We start from the raw sequence: 22,758 nt of genomic DNA on the forward strand, positions 1-22,758 counted from the left end.
ATATATATATATATATATATATATATATATATATATAGATAGAATCTGTTCCTAAAAAAATCCTAAAAGTAATAAAGTTATGTATGCACCAGGGCAGCCACGAAAACAATAATTTTAACAGAACATCAACAATGATAGCCTTTATATTTTCTCAGCAGCCGAAAAAGAAAATCCTTCCTCCTGCGATGGACAGATACTAAATGCTACTAAAATCAATACCATGTAATGGACAAAAGCTCTTTTTTTTTTTTTTTTTTTTTAAACCATCCTATTTTAATGAATGCATTAGGTCTTACGAGAGCCAACAAATATTTAGACTTGTAGAGAATATTTTTTTTAACAGATTGTAACATGGGGTTGGATGTAGATAGAAGTCTGTAATAGAACATGGGAGCTCGGTGCCAACCCTTCACAATATTTGATTGTTTTGTATGCCGCTATCCCCATACAAAACAGCAGTGTCATTGGATGCCCATCATTAGGGCTCATCCCCACTTGTGAGTTGCAGAAACTCATGCATTATTGCAACATACATCAAACTAAAAGACATGTTTTAGCCTCTGCGTTGCAAAAGAAAGTACATTTTTGTCTGGTTGAGTTACCCAGTCAAATGAATAGGCTGTGGAATGCAAACTACAGTAACCTGAAAAAAAAAATTAAAAGGTAGGACCAGTTAAAGTGGAGCCTTTACATGAAATGTAATAATTTTTAGATTGTAGAGCAGGGAATGTGAGCTGTCTTTTCAGCACATAAATATAAAGCTTTGGTGAGCAGTCTAGTGAGAGATGTAAGAAGTGCTAGACAAGGAGTCTACAATAGTGAGACGTCACCTTGTGCATTGAGGGTATAGAAAGGAAGTGTTTGCAGGAAGTCATCTGCCAAATGTTTTTAGAACACCAACTCCTTACTGAGCCCCTTGTATTGAATACATATACACTCTTTAGGGTGCATCCTTCAGTCATGTCACATCCCTTGCCTATATGCATACACTATACAATGCAAATTTTAATGTACAAAGACAATTTTACAGCTTTTCCCCTATTCAATGTACATAATTCCTTGTACTATGTATCCCCTCATCATTGTACATTAGCCTCTACCATACAACCTCTGGATATTGTGCTGTAACTCTGTAGCCTCGCCATTTGGCTTGTATACAGGTCAAGTTTAGGTTTAGTTTTGCACAAACAGATGTACACTATGCAGCTCACATTGCACCATTCTATTCTTGCATGCCCTGTACATTATATACTGCACATTATTCCTTCCTGAAAATAAAAATGAGAAATGTCTGCAGCACTGCTGAACGCTCACTCACCAACCACCGTGTATCTAAGAATAAGCTTTATTAGCTGCAAGGTTTCTGGAATGATAACCTTCTTTTATCTGCACTATACAGATTTAACGAAATTCCAATATTAAAATATAGAACAGACCAAAGTGGGAGGTGAATAATAACCGTACATTGTCCAGATTTAAATACAACACTTCATATTTTTATTTCTGCATAAGGCTACCCATAGGTTCTCTTAAAGTAGAAAAAGAAAGTGTCTTCCTTATAACAATTATAATGTTTATATCGGCTGTGCTCATCATAAAGCCCGGCCACACTGAGAATATACCGGTACATATTTTTATAAACTTTATGACTACTGATCTCTACGAGGACATCCGCAATAAAGATTCTCTGCTCGTCCGCTTGACAGTGTAACAGATGAATCATCTTATAAAGATATATATGTAGAGGAAAGGATAAATGAAATTTAGGTGCAGCCTCGTGCAATATATCTTCACCATCAGCGTGTGGTTTTTGGTACAGTTGCCTGGTAATGGTATATGAGGCCCTTCCTGAACAAAGAGCATCATCAATACTTCAAGATGATAGCAGTCAAACGGCAAAATATATTACATTTTGTGTTCCTCCCATCAATGGGTCCTTTTCTGTGTCCTTAAATCGTTCAAAATGAATAGAGGGCTACCTGTATGATAGATCCTTATTAAATGTTTGCACTTCATTAAATATCACCTCAACCTTTTTCATGTCACTGAAAAGCATTTTATTTCTAATATAATCATATGTAATAATAATGAGAATAATTATAATAAAGGGCAAAGTACACTGAAGACTATATTATAGTAGTGCTTCACATCGGTCTGTCCTGCACGCTTCCTATAAATTTGCTATGGATAGTAATCCCAAAGTGTCACTTTTGGGCAATAGTAATAACCTGGTGGAATTTTTGGCCATCTCTGTGCTACTGTAAATATTCTATAACTTTCTGTCCCAGAGACAAATCAGGAAGTGGGAGGAAATCTTTACCCTCTATTACAGTTATCATTGTCTTCCCAATGGAAGATTTCCATCTATTCTGGTTAGAACTCCAATTATTTATTTTAGCTTCTCTTCCAGTTCCAGATCACCAGAGAGAATGAATGACGTTTTGACATTAGCAGGAAACCCCAGCACTGATTCTTGTACTTTTACTTTCTTCTTACTAAATTAAATGAGAAAAAAACATGAATGTGCTGATTTGTCAATGCTTGCCATTGCTAATTTTTGTTCAAAAACTGCATATTTAAAAAAGGTTAAAAGAATGTTAAAAAAAACATTTATATCATGACAGCAGAACAAGCATTTGGCACAGGTTTAGGGTCCCCTCAAGCAAATATTACCATACAGCTCTGTTGTGCTGTATTGCGGGGTCATTGGCCCCAACATATATGCTGCACTGCAGTATCTGTGCACAGCCATTTATTGGTCCATTACGATGTGTTAGCAGCTCATTATTAAACTATTGTTCAATAATGTGTGTAAATAGCCCTCAAACATTTCTGAAGATACCATCTACTGCCATTTCTGTTCAATCCTATAGAGACCCAAGGTAGTACTTCTGCTTCCCTAAAAGATTGATGGGAACAGACTAGGATCTCAGCAAATATTACAGTTACATTAAATTGATATCCATATTTCAAGATAATTATTTTAACGAATTGTTAAGGAATCTTTTACAGGCCCCACAGGTGGATATCATGAATAAGTGAAGTACACACAGGGGTGCTTGACAAACCCTGGCTTTTATAAACAGGACCCTTCTTCAATAACATTTCAATAACCTAATCTGACCAAATAATCCAATCTGTATTTCCAGGCAACCTGGAAAATGGAAGGACTGAACGAATTATGTTGATGACACAACCTCATCCATGATGCCCCCAGATGATCCATGTTCCAATTCATATTAAGAGCCCAGGACTGTAACCCCTAGTACGAGTATTATGGACTTTTTATAGATAAGTTTGTCCTTTGCAGCAATACAAAAAGAATTTAATAGGGACTCCCTTTTTCCTGTGCACACATGGGGTAACCAGAACTGTAAAACAAGCATGGAGGAAAATAAATACAATGACAAAGACTGGTCTGTATCTTTTATCCACATTTTATGATAACAATTACAAGCTATATATATAGCTACTTTCATTCTGCCTGCATTTCATGAGCGTCTGAACAGGGCTCCGCCTTCACCTTTCTATCAGACGTTTACCTGGCAGACTCCATCATAAAATACATAAGTGTTGTAGATAATCAGTACACATATTACAGTGCCAGCACCAAACATATTAGACACATGTATGAAGGCGAGAGAGAAGAGGCAATCATTACCCTACCACTCATATTGTAAAGGTTTCCATTCATTTGCAAATAAGGCATAGCAAAAAATCCTGAAAATGCAAATTGTACCAACAAGGAGGAAGCTAGGCATACAGAGATGCCAGTGTCCAGGCACAAGAGTTTTATTTTCCTTTTATTCTGGTATAAACACACAAGCCTTGGTCACCTGAGCTCACATTTATACTCGTACAGAGACAGGAAAAGGAGTGTAATCAGATGCCTCCAGTACCAATTCTGCAAAGATCCACTGTCTGGAGCTGTGTGGTGAGTGCCAATAGAGATTGGGATCTGCTCATGGGTTACGGAAAGTACTAATTTTTCCTAATATGATCCAGGGCTGTCATTTCTACATATAAGACAAGAGCACAGGTAATGAAATCAAATGTATGAGGATTTCAAAGGTTTTAGTTACAATCTTAAAGGCAAAATATCTAAAGCACAGTGCTGCACAGACCAAGCATTATTCACCGAGCTACCACTGAAAGAGAGAGAACTTTGAGAAAGGTAAATGGAGGCCATTGGAGGACATGCATTGGGATTGTGTCCATGGGTGAATGCAATTTGCATTCCTCCCATTTTTATTTGATATTAGGTTGGATGATTCTAATCATCTCATTACGGACAGGTAAACTGAACCTCCTTGCTGACCTGCTTGTGCATTCTGAATGACTTTTATGGGGACAAAAGCTTTTCAGATAGAGACAAATCCTGTCAAAAAGGTTCTTAATCCCATTTTACTGACTATGGGCAATGAATAGGATTACTTTTTAAGTAAAGCTGTGCCAATTCTTAAGACAATAAAGTTCCTACATAGTCCCAACAAATACTAAAATTGCTTCAAAATAAGCCATCACTGACCTCTCTAGCCGCATATACTGTGAAGTAATTCCTTCTCAAAAGTTCCTCTGAAGAAAGACTCTTTTCAGCCGGTTTGTACCAGTCGTTGCCTTTCATTTGTACTTTAATTGAATGGGAAATGACAGTGAGAATGAATCAGAATTCTGTCACCTCACATGACATTTCATGCCATGTGTTTTGTCTAATACTACATCAGTGGACTTCCTTTCATCATTTTAATGGTTCTAAATCTTATTAAAAAGGGATTTGCATATAGCAGCGATTACGGTCGTTCACTCTATTTGACAGCTTTAGTTAATACAACCATAATAAAATACGCCTGCTGAGCTCACCTGGTCATTTTCTTCTGGAAATTGTTCTCCTGTAACTCTGGATATAGTAATGATAACATTACTCTGCATGCTGCATATAGAACACCCAAATATTAACCTAGAAATGTGTGCCCCAAATACCAGAACACAGAGAGTTCACATATTTTCATGCCATCACTAATAGGTTGGAAGGTCTTTTCCTTAAACCTTTACATTAAACCATTACTTTTACTGAACTTGCCTAATGCAGGTAACACAGCTGTGGATGTCAGAGTATTGGTGGTATTATTGTCAACCCATTACGGGAGCGGTCTGCATTTGTGGCAGGGGCATCAAATATGACATATATACTGTGCTCAATCCAGAATTTTTTTTTTTAGCTGGGTGGGAAGAAATTTTAGGCAGGTGGCAGCCCCTGTTTTATTATACAGAATTTATATAGCGCCAACATATTACACAGCGCTGTACATTAAATAGGTATTGTGACCTAACTGTTCAGTAACCACCCAAAATCAGTCAGGTGGTTACTGAAATGTGCTGGGTGGTGCACCCAGGTAAAAGGGCACGGGGAGAACACGGATATAGATACGTGTATGTATGGAGATGTGTAGAATATACCCAAAACTGTGCCCACACATCCACATATTATGTGCCCAGAAATCAGGGATGTCCAAAAAAATCTAGCAGATCCCATTGATATACATTTTAGGAAAATACAAAGCCTTATTTGGTAAATCTTTTAATAAAAACCCTATTTTTAATATTTTAGGCAGACAAACCCATAACAAAAGAAAAATAATAAAGAAAACTAAAGTTGAAATATTTCTTGGTTGCAAAAACAATGCAAAAAAATCATCAAAATGATATTGAGCGGGGAAGAGGAAAAAAATATGCAAAGCCACTTAAGAGTCTAACTGTGGGTTTATAAAAGGTTAATAAGGAATGAATAGAGAGAATGACACTGGTATTTGTCAGCATGAATGGCAGAGGGAAGGAACAGCCACATGGAGGATGGTAGACACACAATGCGAATACTGCAAACCTCAGAGTAATGTTACCATACCCTGGCCACAAGCTGGGGATACCAGAAGTGCACTAACCACACCGGTTTTAGGTAACTACCGGTCAAAGCCGTGATATTAGTAAGTCAAAGGGAGGAAAACACAGAGTTCAGCAGGGGACACGAGATAAACTAAGTTTGTAAAGAAAACTTTAGCTCACAATTCAGGTACTGTTGTTATTCAACTTACATTTCAGGCCAGCATTACACTGGGGCTGCTGTTCTGCTTCTGCTAGTACAGTGACCAGCAGGCTGGGTTTATTAAAGGATTGGATGACCGGCATGTCTTTCTGTAAAGTCATTTTTACGTGCATGTTTGTTCCAGGTACAGAACACAGACTATGGATTCCTAAACCTAATGTAGAGTCAGTGCTGTACTTCACAAAACAATAAAAGAGAAGTTGCTCAATGTTGAATCATGCAAAACTCTCCAGGAAGCAAATGCCAGATCTCCAAGTATAAAGGGTAAAATGAATTGGAAAAAAGTAACCAGCGTAAAATGTGTCCTGGCAAGCATTAACCTATAACTGGGTGCTTTTTTATATTATCTAGTGCTGTCCAATAAAGAGACCCTTTCATTGCTCACTAATTCTCATGTTCTATGCAGAAGGGTTGACGTTGGCACCTAGATGCACCCCTTGCTTTATTAAAGTGGAGTGCTGTACCAGAGATAGCGGTCCTGCTCATTCCACATACTTCACCTGTAAATGCCAACGCTCCTCTGTACAGCCCCATCCCCCACCTCCAAGCATTGCACCAGTGATGAGCTGAATGCAGCACAAATCTCCCCCCTATGATGGGCACTATGGAATCCCCATAGGAGGTGGCAGGGAAGGGTGTGCTTGAGTCCAAGGTCAGGGGCCGGGTTAGGGTTCTCCGCTCCGGCTATAGATGACGTTCTAACAATACTGAGCGAGGAGCTGGCACAAGGCTCTGAGGAGATGAAACACTGACACCAGTAGAAAACATAACGCGAGTCACAACATTGCGCCTGTTTTTCTGCACCCATTGAACAAACGCTGCTAAAACCCAAAACAACAAATTTCCGCTGACAGCTAGAAGAGAAATTATGAAAACATTTACTACATAGAGATACACAAACACTGCAAATATTCCGGGATGACAAGACTGGTGAAATGTAGAATGCGGAGGGATGGGAGATCTATAAAATTACAGAGAGGATGAGGGGTACAAAGGAGATTCTGCACAGATCTCTATGGATCATGTATACAATGCAGAGGTCGGGGTCATCACATCACCCACTGAATATAATAAAGTTTGGGGCAGACCAGGACACTTCTTGACATTGTCTTTATAATGTAACCTTGTGATCCCCCGCCGGCTCCATATCTGTGCAATGTGAAGGTAACGAGCGCCTGGCAGCGCGGTGCCATCATTGGGGAGGACGCTGTAAATACACGTGCGAGGTTTAATGACGGCCCATTTCTGCTGCACTATACAACACATGCGCATGCAGAAACACATGTGCACAGCACACGTTCCAATTAATCCGCACACAACTATACCCAGCTAATTGTGCAGAAGTTATGTGGAACAAATCACACAACATGGCCATCATCTCCAGAGGAGTGCGGGGTCAGGATCCCTCCATTAGATGCCCCAGCTATAGATGTTATACCACCAGATACCCCACACTGGGGGAGGTCAGTACACAGAGAGAATGGGGGTCATCTATAGGTACCATGTATATATTAGGCGGGGTATAGAAGGTGATGTATTTGCGGTCTGTATACCATTAGGGAGATTTCTCTTGGTGTCCTACATACATGGAAGGAAACAGGAAGTCAGAGGAAATCTCCCCCACTGGCAGCAAGAAAAACCAGACAGGGGGTCCAAGTCTTCCCAGCGTCATTCAAAAGTTTGCTTCTAGATAGAAAACTCAGCAGAATGGTTAATCTATAATATAGTGAATGACTGGCGTGTAGTGTCCCCAGATCCCTGGACCAGTATTTGTGTCACCCCCAGCCTGGTGAGCAGAGGAAGTGTCCCCCTAGGTGTAAATCCCCGGCCATCCCCCCTGACGTGTCAGCACCTCCATGCTGCATCCTCCTACCTGACACGGTCATCCCTCACACAAAGGAGCGGAGCAGCGCTGTCCGGGCCGCATGCACACACATGAAACTTCCGCAGCCCTGTGAGGAGCAGAGAGGGCGGGGAGACAGTAGCACGCCTCTACCCTGCGATGAGTTTAGGTCGCGTTGGAAACGCCGCACGGCTACTGCCACATACTTCACATATCGATGCTTTTTGATCCCTTGGGCGCACCGTACCTAAAGTGCCCTCATGTAAAATGGCGAGAGGGGCGCCATACCACGTGACTGTCAGCTTTGGCGCATGGGGAGGAGGAGCTGATATGTTGCGGTGCAGTCTGGTTTTTGGGATGAGAAGTTATTGTGAGTTGTCATTGAGAGCTGTGTGTGTGATATTAATGACCATACAAATGTCTGGCTTCAGTATACTCCTGGAACAAATACAAATATTCATAGCAAATGAAAGTGAGGAAAAGTCTGTTTTCTGTATTGGGGTTTGAAAAGATGCAACCCAATAGAATGACCAGGGAGCCAGGCAGATAATATCTGTATCTAGTGAGGGCGGCCTGTGTATTGGTGTCATGGCTGTGTCTGGTAGCAGATTTATATGCCTGCTTTAGAATTTAATATTTGCAGTATTTCCCCAGAAGTTTTGTGGGTGAGAAGTTGTGGGGGATGACGGCGGGTATATGGTGATTAGACTTCTCATCTGGACTGCGGATCTGGGTGGTGAGCCCAGATAAAAGGGTCTGGGGAGGACACAGAAGTGTTCAGCTATCTCCGGATCTCATATACTATGTAGGCAATGTGTGAATTCTGAGCTCTCTATGTAACTCCGGGGTCACAATTGTCATCCTGTGATAGCTCACCATTCCCAGGATTGCTAGAGAGTCAGACAACTAGAGAGATGAACCTGAGATCAGAACGTGTGAAGTTTCTGCTATGGAAAAATACACGCTGAACCACTGTAACATAGAGACAAAGCCACATTGTCTGACAGAGCCCACGGCAACTGTTCTCTCTGCAGGAAGTTGGCTAAATATCCTACAATGCCGGTGTCACACGAGTGCAAGAATACTGCGCCAAGCACCTTGGAAGACCTCATGGAGGAGAGGCTGGGGGCAGAACAAGGCACTGGTATAGTGCTGGAACATGGGCACATGAAGGTACACGTCCTTGATGTCCACAGAAGGCAAGAAATCTCCCTGGTCAGGAGAGACGACCACAGACCTAATGGATTCCATTTCTGGGACTGAATATTACATTCAGAACTAAGAGGTCAAAAATGATGCCTCCTTTGGGTTCAGGAACGATAGCAAAATCCTTGAAATCATTCTGCCTCAGGAACTAAGGTAATGACACCTTGTTCCTGGAGACCTAAGAGGCATTGTTGGAGGTTTAATAATCGGTGCAGGAAAGATGAAGGTGGGAAACTAAGGAGAAGCCCGGACGAAAAACTTGTTTGTATCTGTGCAATACCAACTTCTGAACACAGGCCTCAGGGATGCAGGTTGTCAAAAGGTCCACAAAGGTTATCAAATGTCCTACCACAGGGAATAGTGGTGGTGTGCTGAGAAAGGATTCTCCAAAGATTTGGCAGGTTTGACATGTCATTCCTTCTAAGTGGATGGGGAACTAGGTTTGGAAGGGTGGAAAAATAAAGACGTTTCTTAATAATCTGGAAGTTTAAAGACTTACAATCTACTTCTTAAGCTGCTCAATGTAAGGAAGATGGATGCTCTTGCCACTAGCAGCATCCTTAATAACAGATTCCAGATTTTGGCCTAAAAGATGTTCCTCACAGGCCATGCGGATCAAACACTTGTTGTATAAAGGCTCCACAGTCCAGCATTTTAACCAAAGTTCCCAACATGTATGTACTACCAAAATCTCTCTGCAAGAAATGAGATGGGAAGTTTCCAACAAATTAGTACAACTGAAATTTAAAGTTACAACCATTTGCTTCACAAGTTTATAAAGGGGACATCATCTTCAGTAGTGGTTGAATCCCATAAAAGTCTCACTTTACAAACTTAAAGTTTAGGCATTTGGTATTACAGAAATGGACAGGCGATGTCCCTTTCTGCCTGACTGATGGTGCCGTTGAAATGTAAAAAAGCTGAGCTGTGCAAGCACAGTGTCAGCTTTGGATGCCAGGAAAACCAGCAAACTCAGCTCCCTTGCATGTGTCAGCACAGCCAATCAACATAACTAAAGGGGAAGAACAAGGAAAAGGAACAAGAAGGGGGCACCCCATGATGGAATGGATAGGTGAGTCGCAGTGCTTTAGTTTCACTTTAAGGAGTTTGACCAGTCAGCCATTGTTTGACAAAATAAACTCACAGAATCTGCATGTATGGGCATGGGTCTATAATAAGCATCAGCAATTAAAATGGTTTGTAGAACTAACAACCATTAGATTCAATAAAACTCTCCGTTCTTATTGTTACATGTAGGAGCTCATATAGTGCCTTGTAAAAGTATTCCTGCCCCTGGGCATCAAGTCCTGAATTGGTATTCATGCCCCTCTGTGTAGAGCCTTGAATAAGTATGAATCCCTCTTGGTGTTTTTCCTGTTTGGTTACTTTAAAACCTGGAATTACAATTGATTTTCATTCAAACTTCATGTAATGAACCTAACAAAATAAAATTTGGTATTGCAATAAAGGTAAAATAAATTGTATATAAAACATTGTGAAACAATGAAACATTTTAAGTGTATATGTAATTTTCCAATTTGCTATCAACCCCCTAAATAGTTTTCTGGTCCAAGCAAAAATTAATTAATTAGCTGATTAGGGTCCACCTGTGCAATCACAGTGTTGCATGATGTCTGTATATATGCCAGTATGCTGGAAATGACTCTGCAACACCACTAAGCAAACCATATGGGGACCGAAGAACACTCAAGACAAAGTCATGGAGAAGTATAGATCAGGTGTGAGTTACAAAAATATATTCCAAACATTAAATATCCCACTGAGTACCATTACCAAAATGGAAAGAATATGGAATTGCTGCAAACCTGACAAGAGAAAGCTCCCCACCAAGACTCACAAACTGGACAAGGAGGGCATTATCCAGGGATGCCAAAGACTGCAAGGATAACCATAAGGAAGCTGCAAAGTTCCACAGCAAAGACCGAAGTATCCCTTCTAGGACCACTTTAAGCCATACACTACAAAAAGTGGAGCTTTATGGAAGTGTGGCCAAGAATAATTGCTTGAAGAAAAAAAAAGAAAACAAGTTTGGAGTTTCCAGCAGCATGTAAAAGACTCCCCATGGGAAGAACACATGGGAGAAGATTACTTGTCCAGACAAGACTAAAATTGAACGTTATGGACATTATGTGGAATGCCCAGCACTTCCTATCAGCTTGGGCTCATCATTCCCATACTGAAGCATGGTGGTGGCAGCATCATATTTTTATGTGGCAGGTGCAAGAAATCACTTTAGAATTGACAGAAAGATGGATGCCAATGTATTTAGAGCAGTTCCTGAGGCAGCTTGGTTTCAGAGTGCCAGAGATTTGAGTCAAAGCTCTACCTCCCAGGTAAACATTTTAATGTCTTGGAATGGCCTAGCCAAAGCCCAGACCTCCATCCAAATGAAAATCTGTGGCATGACTTGAAGATTGTGGTACACTAATGGAACCCATGTACTTGCAGCAGTTGGTGCAGTTTTGTCTTGAGGAACAGGCAAAACGCCCCAAGGCTGGGTGTGCTAAGCTAATAATAGAGACATAACCCAAGATACTTGGCTCCACATAGAAATGACTTGGGGAGGAGGGGTGAATACCTATGCACTCTTACGATTTCTGTTTTTTTATCCTAATTATTATTTGTGTCCTGATAAAAAAAATATTTTGCACCTTTGGTGATTGGCATGTTGTAATGTAACAAATATTACATTCATGGAAGGGGACAACAATTTTCGCAAGGCACTGTACATGAAGATCTCAGGACAGCATCAGTGAATATCCTACTCTTATAATAATAGTGTGAATATTTAAAATTTTTAGATATTATTATTTTTTTTAATTTCCAAGTAAATGACAATGTCCTTAAGCTTTTAGTTCAGGTTTGGATTTCTGTGAACCGACTAATATTATTTTTATAGGGTAATCTTCTGTCTGACCAGGAATCCCTTTATTATTCACAATGCAGTACATGCTTGACAGAGTTCTTTGTCCCCATAGTTTTCATACTGTGGCCAGTAAAAACGAACAGATTCCTGTCTGGGATAGTCAGCCACAAGGGTTCATTATAAAAAGGACATAGTAGGTAAAACAATTGTAGATTAGTTATAACTACAAAAAAACAACCAACCAACAATGGTATCTAACAGGATGCTTGAATGTAAGTTAACATTACCAAACATTTCCCTTCTTTGGGCTGGTTCAGTTTTGCATTTTTAATGAAGGTAAAGTTGGTCTTCCATGCAAAAACCTAAATTTGAACAAAAAGAAAAAAACTTCAGCCTTAAATTCCATACTGAAAGTTTATGCAAAACTCCATTAATATTCAATTGTGACATATTGAATAGAGCCATCTGATATAATTTATATTATAAACTGTATTTGCAGATATAGAGTTCAGTTCTCTTCAGGGTTGTTTTTTTACTATATTATTGTTTGCTTGATAAAAGTAAAAGTATATGAAGTTTCATTTGAAACTTGGATAACGTCTAAGGTACAGTTTTTCCCAAAATGGAGAAACTGTGCGTGAAATACTAAGTACACTCCATGACTTATTAGCTTGCAGAACCATCTTTAGCAAAAATAACAAAAGTAATAATTTTCTTTCTGATTTTATTCATCTCTCATGTTGTGAAGAAATTTTGGCTCACTCCTCTTTACTTTAGTTCATTGAAGTTTGTAGGCATTCGTTTATACAAAGTCAACCACACAATTTCAGTCCTGAGGACTAGTTTGTCTAGGCCATTCTAACACCTTGATTCTTTCCTGCTTCAGCCATTCTGTTTTAGATTTGCTGATGCGTTTGGAATCATTGTCCTGTTGCATGACCTAATTTCTGCCAAGCTTTAGCCGTCAGGCAGATGGCCTCACATTTGAGCCGATACTATACAGAGGAGTTCATGATGGATTCAAAACCTTCAAGAAGCCCAGGTCCTGTGGCACAAAACAAGCCCATCCAAAATGCTGATATGCCGTGTTTTTTTTCACCAAACATCTCCCACTTTGGTCCTATTACGGAAGCAGGTAAATATGTAAAGGTCACATTAACAATCTCTAGGATAAACAATATGCTATATAATAAAACTGAAGATGAAAGTTTATTTACTATAGATTGGAGGTGCTCTTGTTCTTTATCAACCTAAGACTTGGGCTCTTTTGCATGTGTGAATTGATTGAGTCTGATGTGTTATATTGCTCATATACCTAATTCTTATTACATGAATGTGAATTTATTTTGAGGCTTTCTCACTGCTAGAGAAGAGACTTAAAAGCACTTTTACACAATTGGGAAGAACAGGTGGGATTTGTACTGGGTTCAAGGCTGGAGAAACCAAGTTAGACCCATGGTGAGCAATCACCATATATCCTATTGGATCAAGCTTGAATGTAATTTATAAATAAAGTAAAAAGACTGATAGATATGAAAATTTAATGTAAACCGCTATAAACATTTTCCTGGTAAATACCCAGGAATTATATTTGAAGTAAAATCTGTAGGGATTGTTAATCTCTCTAAATCTAACAAACCTCGATACAGCTCATTGTCTTCTGTCTGCCCGGCAGATAACTCCTGTACTGGGATTCTGGCACTGACCCTATCTCCCATCACACTGACCACATTTCTAAATATTTATGGGCAGTCCAGCCAAAATTCTTTCCTTTCTTTGTGTTCCCACAGCTCAGATAGTTTCTGCTGAAATATCAACATTAGTAAAAGTTCAGTAAGTAAACCACAGATAGCATCTAAAATTGAAGTTCTGTGAGAAATAAGTCAGACTTATTGACTCAAATATTATTTCTCCTCTATCTCCATATTGCATTTACTGAGATGTACCAGTACTGGAATTAAATTGTAGAATATCACATTACTTGCATAAAGACCTCAAGTAAATCTTCCTGTATAATGTCAATTAAGTGAAGACAAATAAATGATAAAAAACAGTAGTATGCCGCCACAACTCTAATACAATCAGCTGTACAATAAAATTAGCCGTATGAGTGACAGAACACTAATAAAGTGACAGCTTAGTTCCTTGGCTATATGTATCAAATTATTTTAATATTCTTTCCCTATATATACTGCAAAAAAGACAAGGAAATATTTTTGGTGTAGTGGTAAATATGATTATTTCATGTTCTAATTTTAGGGCAGCAACTTGGCAGCAGCCATCAGCGCAACATCCTCACGGCTAGAGGTTCTGACTGCTGCTTGGATTCTGCACCTTAGCACTTCTCAGGACTCACAGCACCATTGTGCAAGCTGTAGCGCCCCCTAAAGGTTCTGTCTCTTCCAGAGTGTCAGAGTGCATCCATGGAAGTTACATGATTCATGCCTGCGAAGATCTGAAAGAGGACCAGGTAAAGATGTTGGTACCCATAACAAAGAAAGAGGAGGTATGTAGGTTGAATGTAATTAAAACATTGTGATCAGGCAGGTAGGTTTATTTTATTTCAGAAATGACAAACGACCTGCCTGCTCAACTAGTTCAGTTGAATTCTTAATCTTTATTAATTATTATTATTAAATATTAATTATTTATTAATTATTACAGGTCTTTACCTGTAAGGGGATAATAAGAGGAACTTGAAAACACATAATCTTCATTTTGTTACTTTCTTAGATCCAAGATCATTCAAAAAGCAAGGAAACCCATTCCTTCATCTAAAAGCAAAGGATGCCAATATCACGTACAAACTCCAAAGTAGTCTTATTTTAATGCTCTGCGAACACTTTATTACACAAAGTACATTCAGTTTCTGAAAATAGTGTTCTAAACAGTGTAACCAGCTAAAAATAAGACATCCCAATAACACAAAAAAATTAAATAGTTTTCTCTTTTTTTCTTTTCTTTTTGGACACAATATCATATCGTGAATTTAAAAAAATAGAAGAAATTTAGCAGCTTTGCATTTATGTGGCACACGTCTTTGTACTGCAAATATTCGTGACTTTAAAGGCAAGAAAATAATATATTTCTATGTTGGCAGTTAAAGTGCTATTGGAAAAGCAGAGGAATGCCTTCAAACCATGAAAAAGAAGTTGTAATAAAACAAAAAACATGAATTACGTATTCTTTCTACACTATCTATAGTGATAACAAAATTGCTCTGAATGTTCACATAAAGACTACAACAGCACTCAGAAGGGAAAGGAAAGAAAACCATGACACTTGTACTGCCCACAAAGACTAGTACAGTTACAATTAAATACACAATCTTAAACGTGCTAGAGGGCGAAGGACTGAGTGGAAGTCGTTGTTTTTTCAGGAAGATGATGATGCTGCTGCTGCTACTGGTATAGGGGGCGCCGAATATTCCTCTTCTGAATCTGAGCCGTCATCATCATCTATGTCTATGTTATAAAAAAAAGAAATGTTAAATATTTTTTCACCTTAGAATGCTCAATAAAGATGCAATTACATTAAAATGTCAGCAATTCTGACACTTCCAAGTGCAAGCATGGCTGATCTTACATCCTTGCAGGTCATTAGTCCTTTTATGATGTCATGACTATGTGACTTCATTGGAAGCCGCTATAACATATGAAATGGAATACATGAACAACCACTAGAGGACACAGAGTTGTGATACTGACAGGTTTCTTGGATGATGTATATCATATACAATAAATAACATTATTATTAACATTATTCGGTGTTAGTTGGGGTTTTAATAAAAATATAAACTAGATCACTGTCTTTAGAAAATTAGGTTTCATAGAAAGTTTAGATACAACTATCGCATCCATGCCTGCCTGCCGCTTCTCTTTGTCTTTCTAATGTTTTGCAAAGCAACTTTTTCCTAGTGTAATGTTACAAAGAAAGACATTTAAAAACATAGAATGGATATTGCTATTGTTCTCTTCAAGGTTATTTGCTACTGTGGCCTAGATTAATAAATTCCAGGCCATAATGTGTAGCCTGTGGCATCTTATTTTTAGCTCTTTATTATACCTTAAACCCATAGCAATATTTCTAAATATGTTTTATATTTTTGCCAACATAATAATGGCCTTTAGTAAATCTCTTTGCCAATGTTTATGTTTGAGTATGTAGGTTTCAAATGGAACAAATAAAATGCAAACCTCTGAGTTTTCCCAGGATTCCTCCAGGTGACGATTCAGATTTGTGCTCTTCACCTAGAAAAAGTACCAAAACATTGGCTGCTCTTAAGCTATTTTTGTATAAGTCATGTCTGTAAAATGGAATGGTTCTGAGTTATGTTCACTAGGAACTTCATCAAAATGAAAGCATCAAATGAGTCATAAAAACATCAAGCATGTAAAAATTAATAATACCGGTTTGTTTGTAACATACCTCCATATACTCTGTTTTTCCTCCAGCGGATAAAAATTGCAATGGCAACAAGAACCACAACTGGAATAATTAACAAAGTGATGATGAGAACAAAGGAAACACCAACACTGCTCTGCTGAACCAAAGTTTGCTTGGCTTGTTCATGATGCTTTTCTGGGACGGTTATGTTGTTTTTGGGTCGACTTCTTACTCGGGTTTCCAGAATTTCTGTTTCTAGAAAATAGTACATAAGAGATTAGGGTCATAAAATACAAAAGTTACTGTATTTGTGTGTTGGGGTGTCATTCTAAATGAATAGTCCTGCAATGCCCATAGTACTGAACTGTATGTCTTACTGTAACACACAATTATAAAGCCACTATAAATGTTAATAATTTAAGCAAACACTATTTAACAATCATGTACTACTGAAATCATAAAATCTTTCTGCAGATCCTTAATGGTTTTCTTTGTCTCTGAAATATTTTTCCTGTGTTTCAACCATATGTTCTTATCTCATATAACAAACAAAACATTTGTAGGAAGGCTGCATGCATAAACTGGTTCAGCCATATACACTAATCAGTCAGCAGAAACATAATTATGAAAAGTGGCAGACGGATCAGTATCTCTCATACATGTGTATACTGTAAGTACCATATATAAGTACCATGACCTTTATGTAGCTGTTCTACTAAATGTTCAGACAAAAATTATATGTGCAAGACTGCTGGGGACTGTAGGGGACTTGCCCTGACATTAATCTTCCACGCTATGGGTAATATACATACAACAATGCCATCAGCAATCTTGTGATTAATTGTCTGTCCAGTTAAGTTAATAGGCAATTAATTGAATAAAGTTTCCACTACAAAGAAATTGCAGCATTAGGTTTCTGCTTAAACTTTCTTGGCAAGCTCAAATTAGAGTACAGGACATTGCCTAAAACAGACTTCAACTTACCCAAAAAACTTCTATATAATTGTCAATAGCTTCTTTATACTATGCACATAAAACTAGTCAAAACATTCAAGGTTATATTTCAAAGTTCACTTGGATCGGTTGGCCAGAATAAATAAGAGGAGACTGAGCCTGCACAGAACTTACTTTCTGAGGGTGAGAATTTCCACACAGTGTTGGCATGTGCATCTCCAACATACACCGCTCCATCGTCTGATGCCACAAGGTCATGGGGCATGTCAAAATTCTGCAAACATAACCACAATACAAGTCAGTTAACACACAGCCAAGGTAAATATCTGCTTTTTACCCAACATATTCTAATATAGTTTCCCATGCTTTCAAATACATCAACATTTATGTAGGTGGAATATATTGGGCTCACATATAATGGGTCTCTGTTTGCAAATAAAACTGGCCACATTAGGGGAAAGCAATTTGAAAATCTGAAAAAGGTTTCAGTTTTTCTACCATGTGGGTGCAAAAAAAAGCATCATTGCAATAAGTTTGGTACATTTTGTAAGGCACACACATGAGTAGACCACTATGGTTCTAGGGGTAGCAGATTTTAAAAAGATTTTAGGGATAAACACCCCTGCAATAGACCAGGTTGTGTTTCTTACCACCAGCTGCTGTAGGCCATAAACTGAGAAGCCATTTTACCTTCTTAACTGGAACAAAGGTGTCCAGAATCTCTCCAGTAGTGAAGTTCATTGCAAAACCTTGTACCGGCTCTGAATCCCCATAGTAAGATTTCCCATTAACAGCATATAATGTTCCTCCTGGAAAATAGGTGGACAGACAAACAGAACTTTAACAGAAAGACCCACAAACAACAAACAGCAACTGAAAGCCGCCGCAGTAAAGGCCTGGCAGAGCAATTAAAAAGGAGGAAACCCAGCATCAGGTGATGTCCATGAGTTCAAGACTACAGGCTGTCATTGCCAGCAAAGGGTTTTCAGTATTAGAAATGAACATTTTATTTTTAGCTTTCTTCTATACCACCAACAGGTTCCCTGGAATTGAATCTGTTATGTTATCCAAATCAGATTGTACTCAACATATCTACATACGTGGACAGAGCTCCAACAAACCTCTCTACTTACCTGAAGCATAGGAGACAGCAAAGACTCTACTTCCAAAAGCTGTATGTTTGATTTCTTTAACAAATCTTCCAGTTTCTGAATGGAAACACTGGATCCTCCCATTCTCTCTATCAGCTACACATAGCTGCCCATGGTCAGGAACTAATGCCAGGCTGTGTGGGATGCGGAACTCTCCAGGCTTAGCAATCCTTGATGAGGAAGCTGAAAGAAATGATTGAATTACTACAATGACTGTACATCAACATAGACTGAATTCCTCCTCTATACTCTACTGCTAAAGAGTCCAGCTTTTAGAAGCTACCATTAGAAGCTACCAATCAATATTTAAGTTGACTTGTCATCCAAAACTACATTAATTCCTACACTTTGGATAAAAGCCAAACTCTAGCCCATATATGAAAGCAGGGGCTAACAAACTAAACCATTTTCATATAGGATTCTTGCTTAAAGAAATCTTTAAGAAATAGAAATTACCTTTTTAAAGTTTAGGACTGCTTTCCCATAACAAATATTGCACACGAATAACACTGGGAACAAATTTGAACACATTTTTTGTTATACGGCTATACACCCAGTGGCTCATTCAGATGAAACCCCAGTGCCGGTTTTCGTTACACTACCCTCACTTGAAGATCATGATTATGGTGATGAACTCGGTGACAACAATGATGAAGAGTTTGAAATTGAAGAGGACTCTATTCGTAAGGGATTGGATCAGCATGAGTTGAGTGATTTGCACATGATTTGGGATTATCGAAGAAGGATTCAGAACTCCTAGCATCAAGGCTGCGTAGGAAAAACTTACTTGAAAAAGGATCGAAGTTATCATACTTTAAAACCAGAACAATTGCATTTCTGCAGTACTTTAGAACTGACAGTGGCTTTGTGTATTGCCATAACATACCTGGTTTAATAGAGGATTGGGAATTCCAATCTATAACTCAACTGAATGGCAACTATTCATAGATAGCTCAAAGCAGAGCTTAAAGTGTGTCCTCCTTCACAATGGCAATATATTTGGGTCAGTCCCAATTGGCCATTCAGTTTCTCTTTGTGCAATATCACCAACACAATTGGGTCATCTGTGTTGAACTTAAAATGGTATGCTTCCTTCCTGGTCAGCAACGCAGATACACCAAATATCCCTGTTATCTGTGCATGTGGGACAGCAGAGCTCGTAAGAGGCATTGGGTGGAAAGGAATAGGCCTTCAAGATCTGCCCTAAAACCAGGTGATCCAAACATTCTACATGAGCCACTTGTTGATAGAAAGAAAAATATATATTCCCGCCTCTGCACATGAAACTGGGTCTGATGAAGCAGTTCATTAAAGCTTTGCCAACTGAAGGAAACTGTTTCAAGTACCTAATTTTGGCATTTCCTAGCCTGTCATTTGAAAAAATAAAGGCCGGTGTGTTTGATGGTCCACGAGCATCCAGCGGGATTGTCCCAATACTGAACACTCCAGGAAAAGCTATAAGCGTACATTTTTACCTTAACGGTTTACCTGATTATTTTTCAATTGCTTTACTGTAAAAAAAAATCTGATAGAGTAACATTAAATTCTTTGTATGAACAAAAGAAATTTAAATTACTGGCACATTTAAGTTATTTCATTATTTTTTCATTTAATGTAAATATTGTATGTTTTTTCACAAAAATAGAAGGTAGTCTGTATCGTAAAAACTCGATGTGATCACAAAAAACTGGGGTCATTTCTGGATTCACCCCACATAAATTAGGAAAAGATCTCAACAAAAAATGCGTTCCCCAGTGTAATTCATGGTATTACATTTAACCCAATAGGTGAAGTGCTTGGATAATTTTTGCATGTTTACCTGACTATTCATAGCCTACTGTCCAAAGGCTAACAGCTGTTGGCTCTTTAAAAAGCCATTAATGTTCCGGTAGCAGCATGTGCGAATAACTCATAAAATAAAGTTGTTTTTTTTAAGAAAAAAACCATTAAAAGACATGAAATTCTAAAACATGTGTGGTAGTTATCTGAAAGCATATTACAATATTTGTTAGATGTAATGCAAAATGAGTTTAATGCCACTTTAACAATAGCCACAAACCACTAAATATCACTTAAATGTATTACCATAGAAAAAAAACAAATATTATGGTTTAAAAAAAAAAAATAAATTTGAATCAGCAGTAACTGGATAGACAGAATCTGATCTGATATTCTACCCAAGTATATTAAATATTAAACTCTACAAGAACATTGACAGTTTGCCTATTCAGCGATCTCAGAAAGACAAGTGTGGGAACATGATTTCTTGTCAATCGATGTACACAAATCATACATTGTGTTCATGTACATCAGTTTCTAAGACTAAGGTTTCATTCTGCTGTGTGTAGGTGTCAGGCCTACTTCCTAAGGCTAATTTCAGACCTGCAGTTAACTGCAACAGTCTGTTACAGGCTCAACCACTAAACTAAATGGGAGTGGTTGGGAACCACATGTGCAGGAACTTGCTGAACGTAACATGTTGCTTCTGGCTGTCTTTGAGCAGCCAGCTACTTCCATTGATTTCAATACAACCAACTTTAGCCGTAGCTCACAGTGGTTGGAAAGTAGTTGAAAGAAGTTGCTGCTGATGATATGAGAAGGATCTCTCAGCTTCCATGCATGACATGCGGCTGAGATTAAACTTTGGTTCACACATCAACCGCATCGTTAAACCGCACAGTATATCAGAGGGGCGACTGGGAGCGGCTGGTAGCAGTGTTTTGTAACCACTGAAAGGGCCTTATTTTACAACAAAAAAATTGTTCAGTTACCTTAGAATAGTACCTACCTTCTCCCCATTGCATGATGAACATTCCTTGGGGTGAAAACTGCATGATTCTACTGTTGCAGTAGCCATCAGAAACAAAAAAGTTGCCTGTTATTGGATCCACTGCAACATCAGTTGGTTGACAGAAGCGGACCCGATCACTACCTGGTTGAAAAGCCTTACCCAGCGTGAAAATACGAGAGCCATCAGGGCCCAATTTGAATACCTATAAAGAAAATAAAAATGGTTTTATTATTAACAAAGAACATAAATCATAATTATTTATTTAGAACAAATGAGTGATTGAAAAGATGAAATTGTTATCATCTACCTATGACCCACTGACACATGCTAGGCAAGAGGTGTGGGTTTTAGTAGACCAGAACTTAGTCCTCCTGTAGGTATTTCTGCCTCTGGCTTTGCACTTCCACATGATCCAGATTTCTGCGATCAAACTGTCACTAAAAGCTTAAGTCACAGTAAAGGGTCTTGAAGTCAAACACATGGACTCGTAGCTTGTGATTACTGTCATTTCACAGTGATCGTCTGCCAAAATACTGTTGTATACAAACCGATGTACAAATATATCTCCTGGTGTCAGTGAGCCAAGTGATGAAGAATAGTACAGACTGTTAACATTTATCTGTAGCTAGGGATTACACTACTGTTATATTTTCAATGTTCATTTGTTGTTGCAAAATGTTTTAATATTTTTATATTATGTTTTGTATTGTAAACCAGCATGAATGTCTGTGGTCCTTTTTTGTAGTTAGAACTGTGAATAGAAAATAGTGCAGCATGTAACCATCCAAAAATATCCATTCCTCATTCACTGCAACTATACATTTACAGGACAAGTAACAGTTTTCTTTGGATTTAATTTCTGATTATTTTTATTTCTGACTATGGAGAAAAACACAGTGTAAAGTATTTATAGTACTTTTTAGATGGATTTAGCCTAAATGGATTATTTTTAGGTCTAATTGCATCTTTTAGGAAGGATTTCAGGTACTTTAATGTGGGCCTGCCTTCAGGAAAATGTTTTGTCTCTTTGGATTTGAGCTTTGAACAGAGTATGGAAAAATGAAGACCCCATCAGGTTTAGATGACTGTCCAGGACCCTGAATAGAAGATTCGCCCTTTTAAGTAGTCCTGGTGACCATTGACATCTAGACGAAGTGATGAATCCTACATTTTAGGTGGTCACCTAAAGAAGTGGGGAGGGTTGCAGCGGTGAAAATTATGAAAGTTACCACCTTTAACTTTCTGTTACATAACAAACAGAAGAATTAGGAGAGTAAAGCTATGTACACAACGACGACAACCGATCCTAATGAAAGGGAAGGGGAGAGCGCGCAGCAGGGTGCCGCTCCGTCACTCTCCCCCCTCCCCTCTCCATAGAGCATGAACGGTGCTGTATGTACAGCACCGTTCATGCATCGTGCACTCCCTTGTCGTTGGAAA

At 38.6% G+C, this 22,758-nt stretch overlaps 2 protein-coding genes across 8 annotated transcripts in view; both read right to left on the reverse strand.

The window, feature by feature from the left end:
• The window catches only part of PPIP5K2 (diphosphoinositol pentakisphosphate kinase 2), a 56,462-nt gene extending 48,326 nt beyond the window's left edge, over window positions 1-8,136 (reverse strand). For 4 of the 7 annotated variants that reach the window (XM_072416117.1, XM_072416116.1, XM_072416115.1 and 1 more), the window contains exon 1: window positions 7,974-8,136. The gene's annotated coding sequence lies outside the window, so the exon portion shown is untranslated. The remainder of the gene's footprint in view (window positions 1-7,973) is intronic. The other 3 variants (XM_072416120.1, XM_072416119.1, XM_072416118.1) reach the window with 1 other exon arrangement.
• Window positions 8,137-14,856: 6,720 nt separating this feature from the next.
• PAM (peptidylglycine alpha-amidating monooxygenase) overlaps window positions 14,857-22,758 on the reverse strand; it is a 105,806-nt gene continuing 97,904 nt past the window's right edge. The window contains exons 19-25 of the mRNA XM_072413954.1: window positions 21,316-21,520; window positions 18,510-18,710; window positions 18,067-18,185; window positions 17,497-17,650; window positions 16,465-16,671; window positions 16,209-16,286; window positions 14,857-15,500 (exon numbers count right to left, since the gene is read on the reverse strand). Coding sequence (XP_072270055.1) covers window positions 15,412-15,500; window positions 16,209-16,286; window positions 16,465-16,671; window positions 17,497-17,650; window positions 18,067-18,185; window positions 18,510-18,710; window positions 21,316-21,520 — 1,053 coding nt within the window. The 3' untranslated portion in view covers window positions 14,857-15,411. The remainder of the gene's footprint in view (window positions 15,501-16,208; window positions 16,287-16,464; window positions 16,672-17,496; window positions 17,651-18,066; window positions 18,186-18,509; window positions 18,711-21,315; window positions 21,521-22,758) is intronic.

Source organism: Pyxicephalus adspersus, chromosome 6, assembly GCF_032062135.1.
Source record: "Pyxicephalus adspersus chromosome 6, UCB_Pads_2.0, whole genome shotgun sequence".
Lineage (NCBI taxonomy): Eukaryota > Metazoa > Chordata > Amphibia > Anura > Pyxicephalidae > Pyxicephalus > Pyxicephalus adspersus.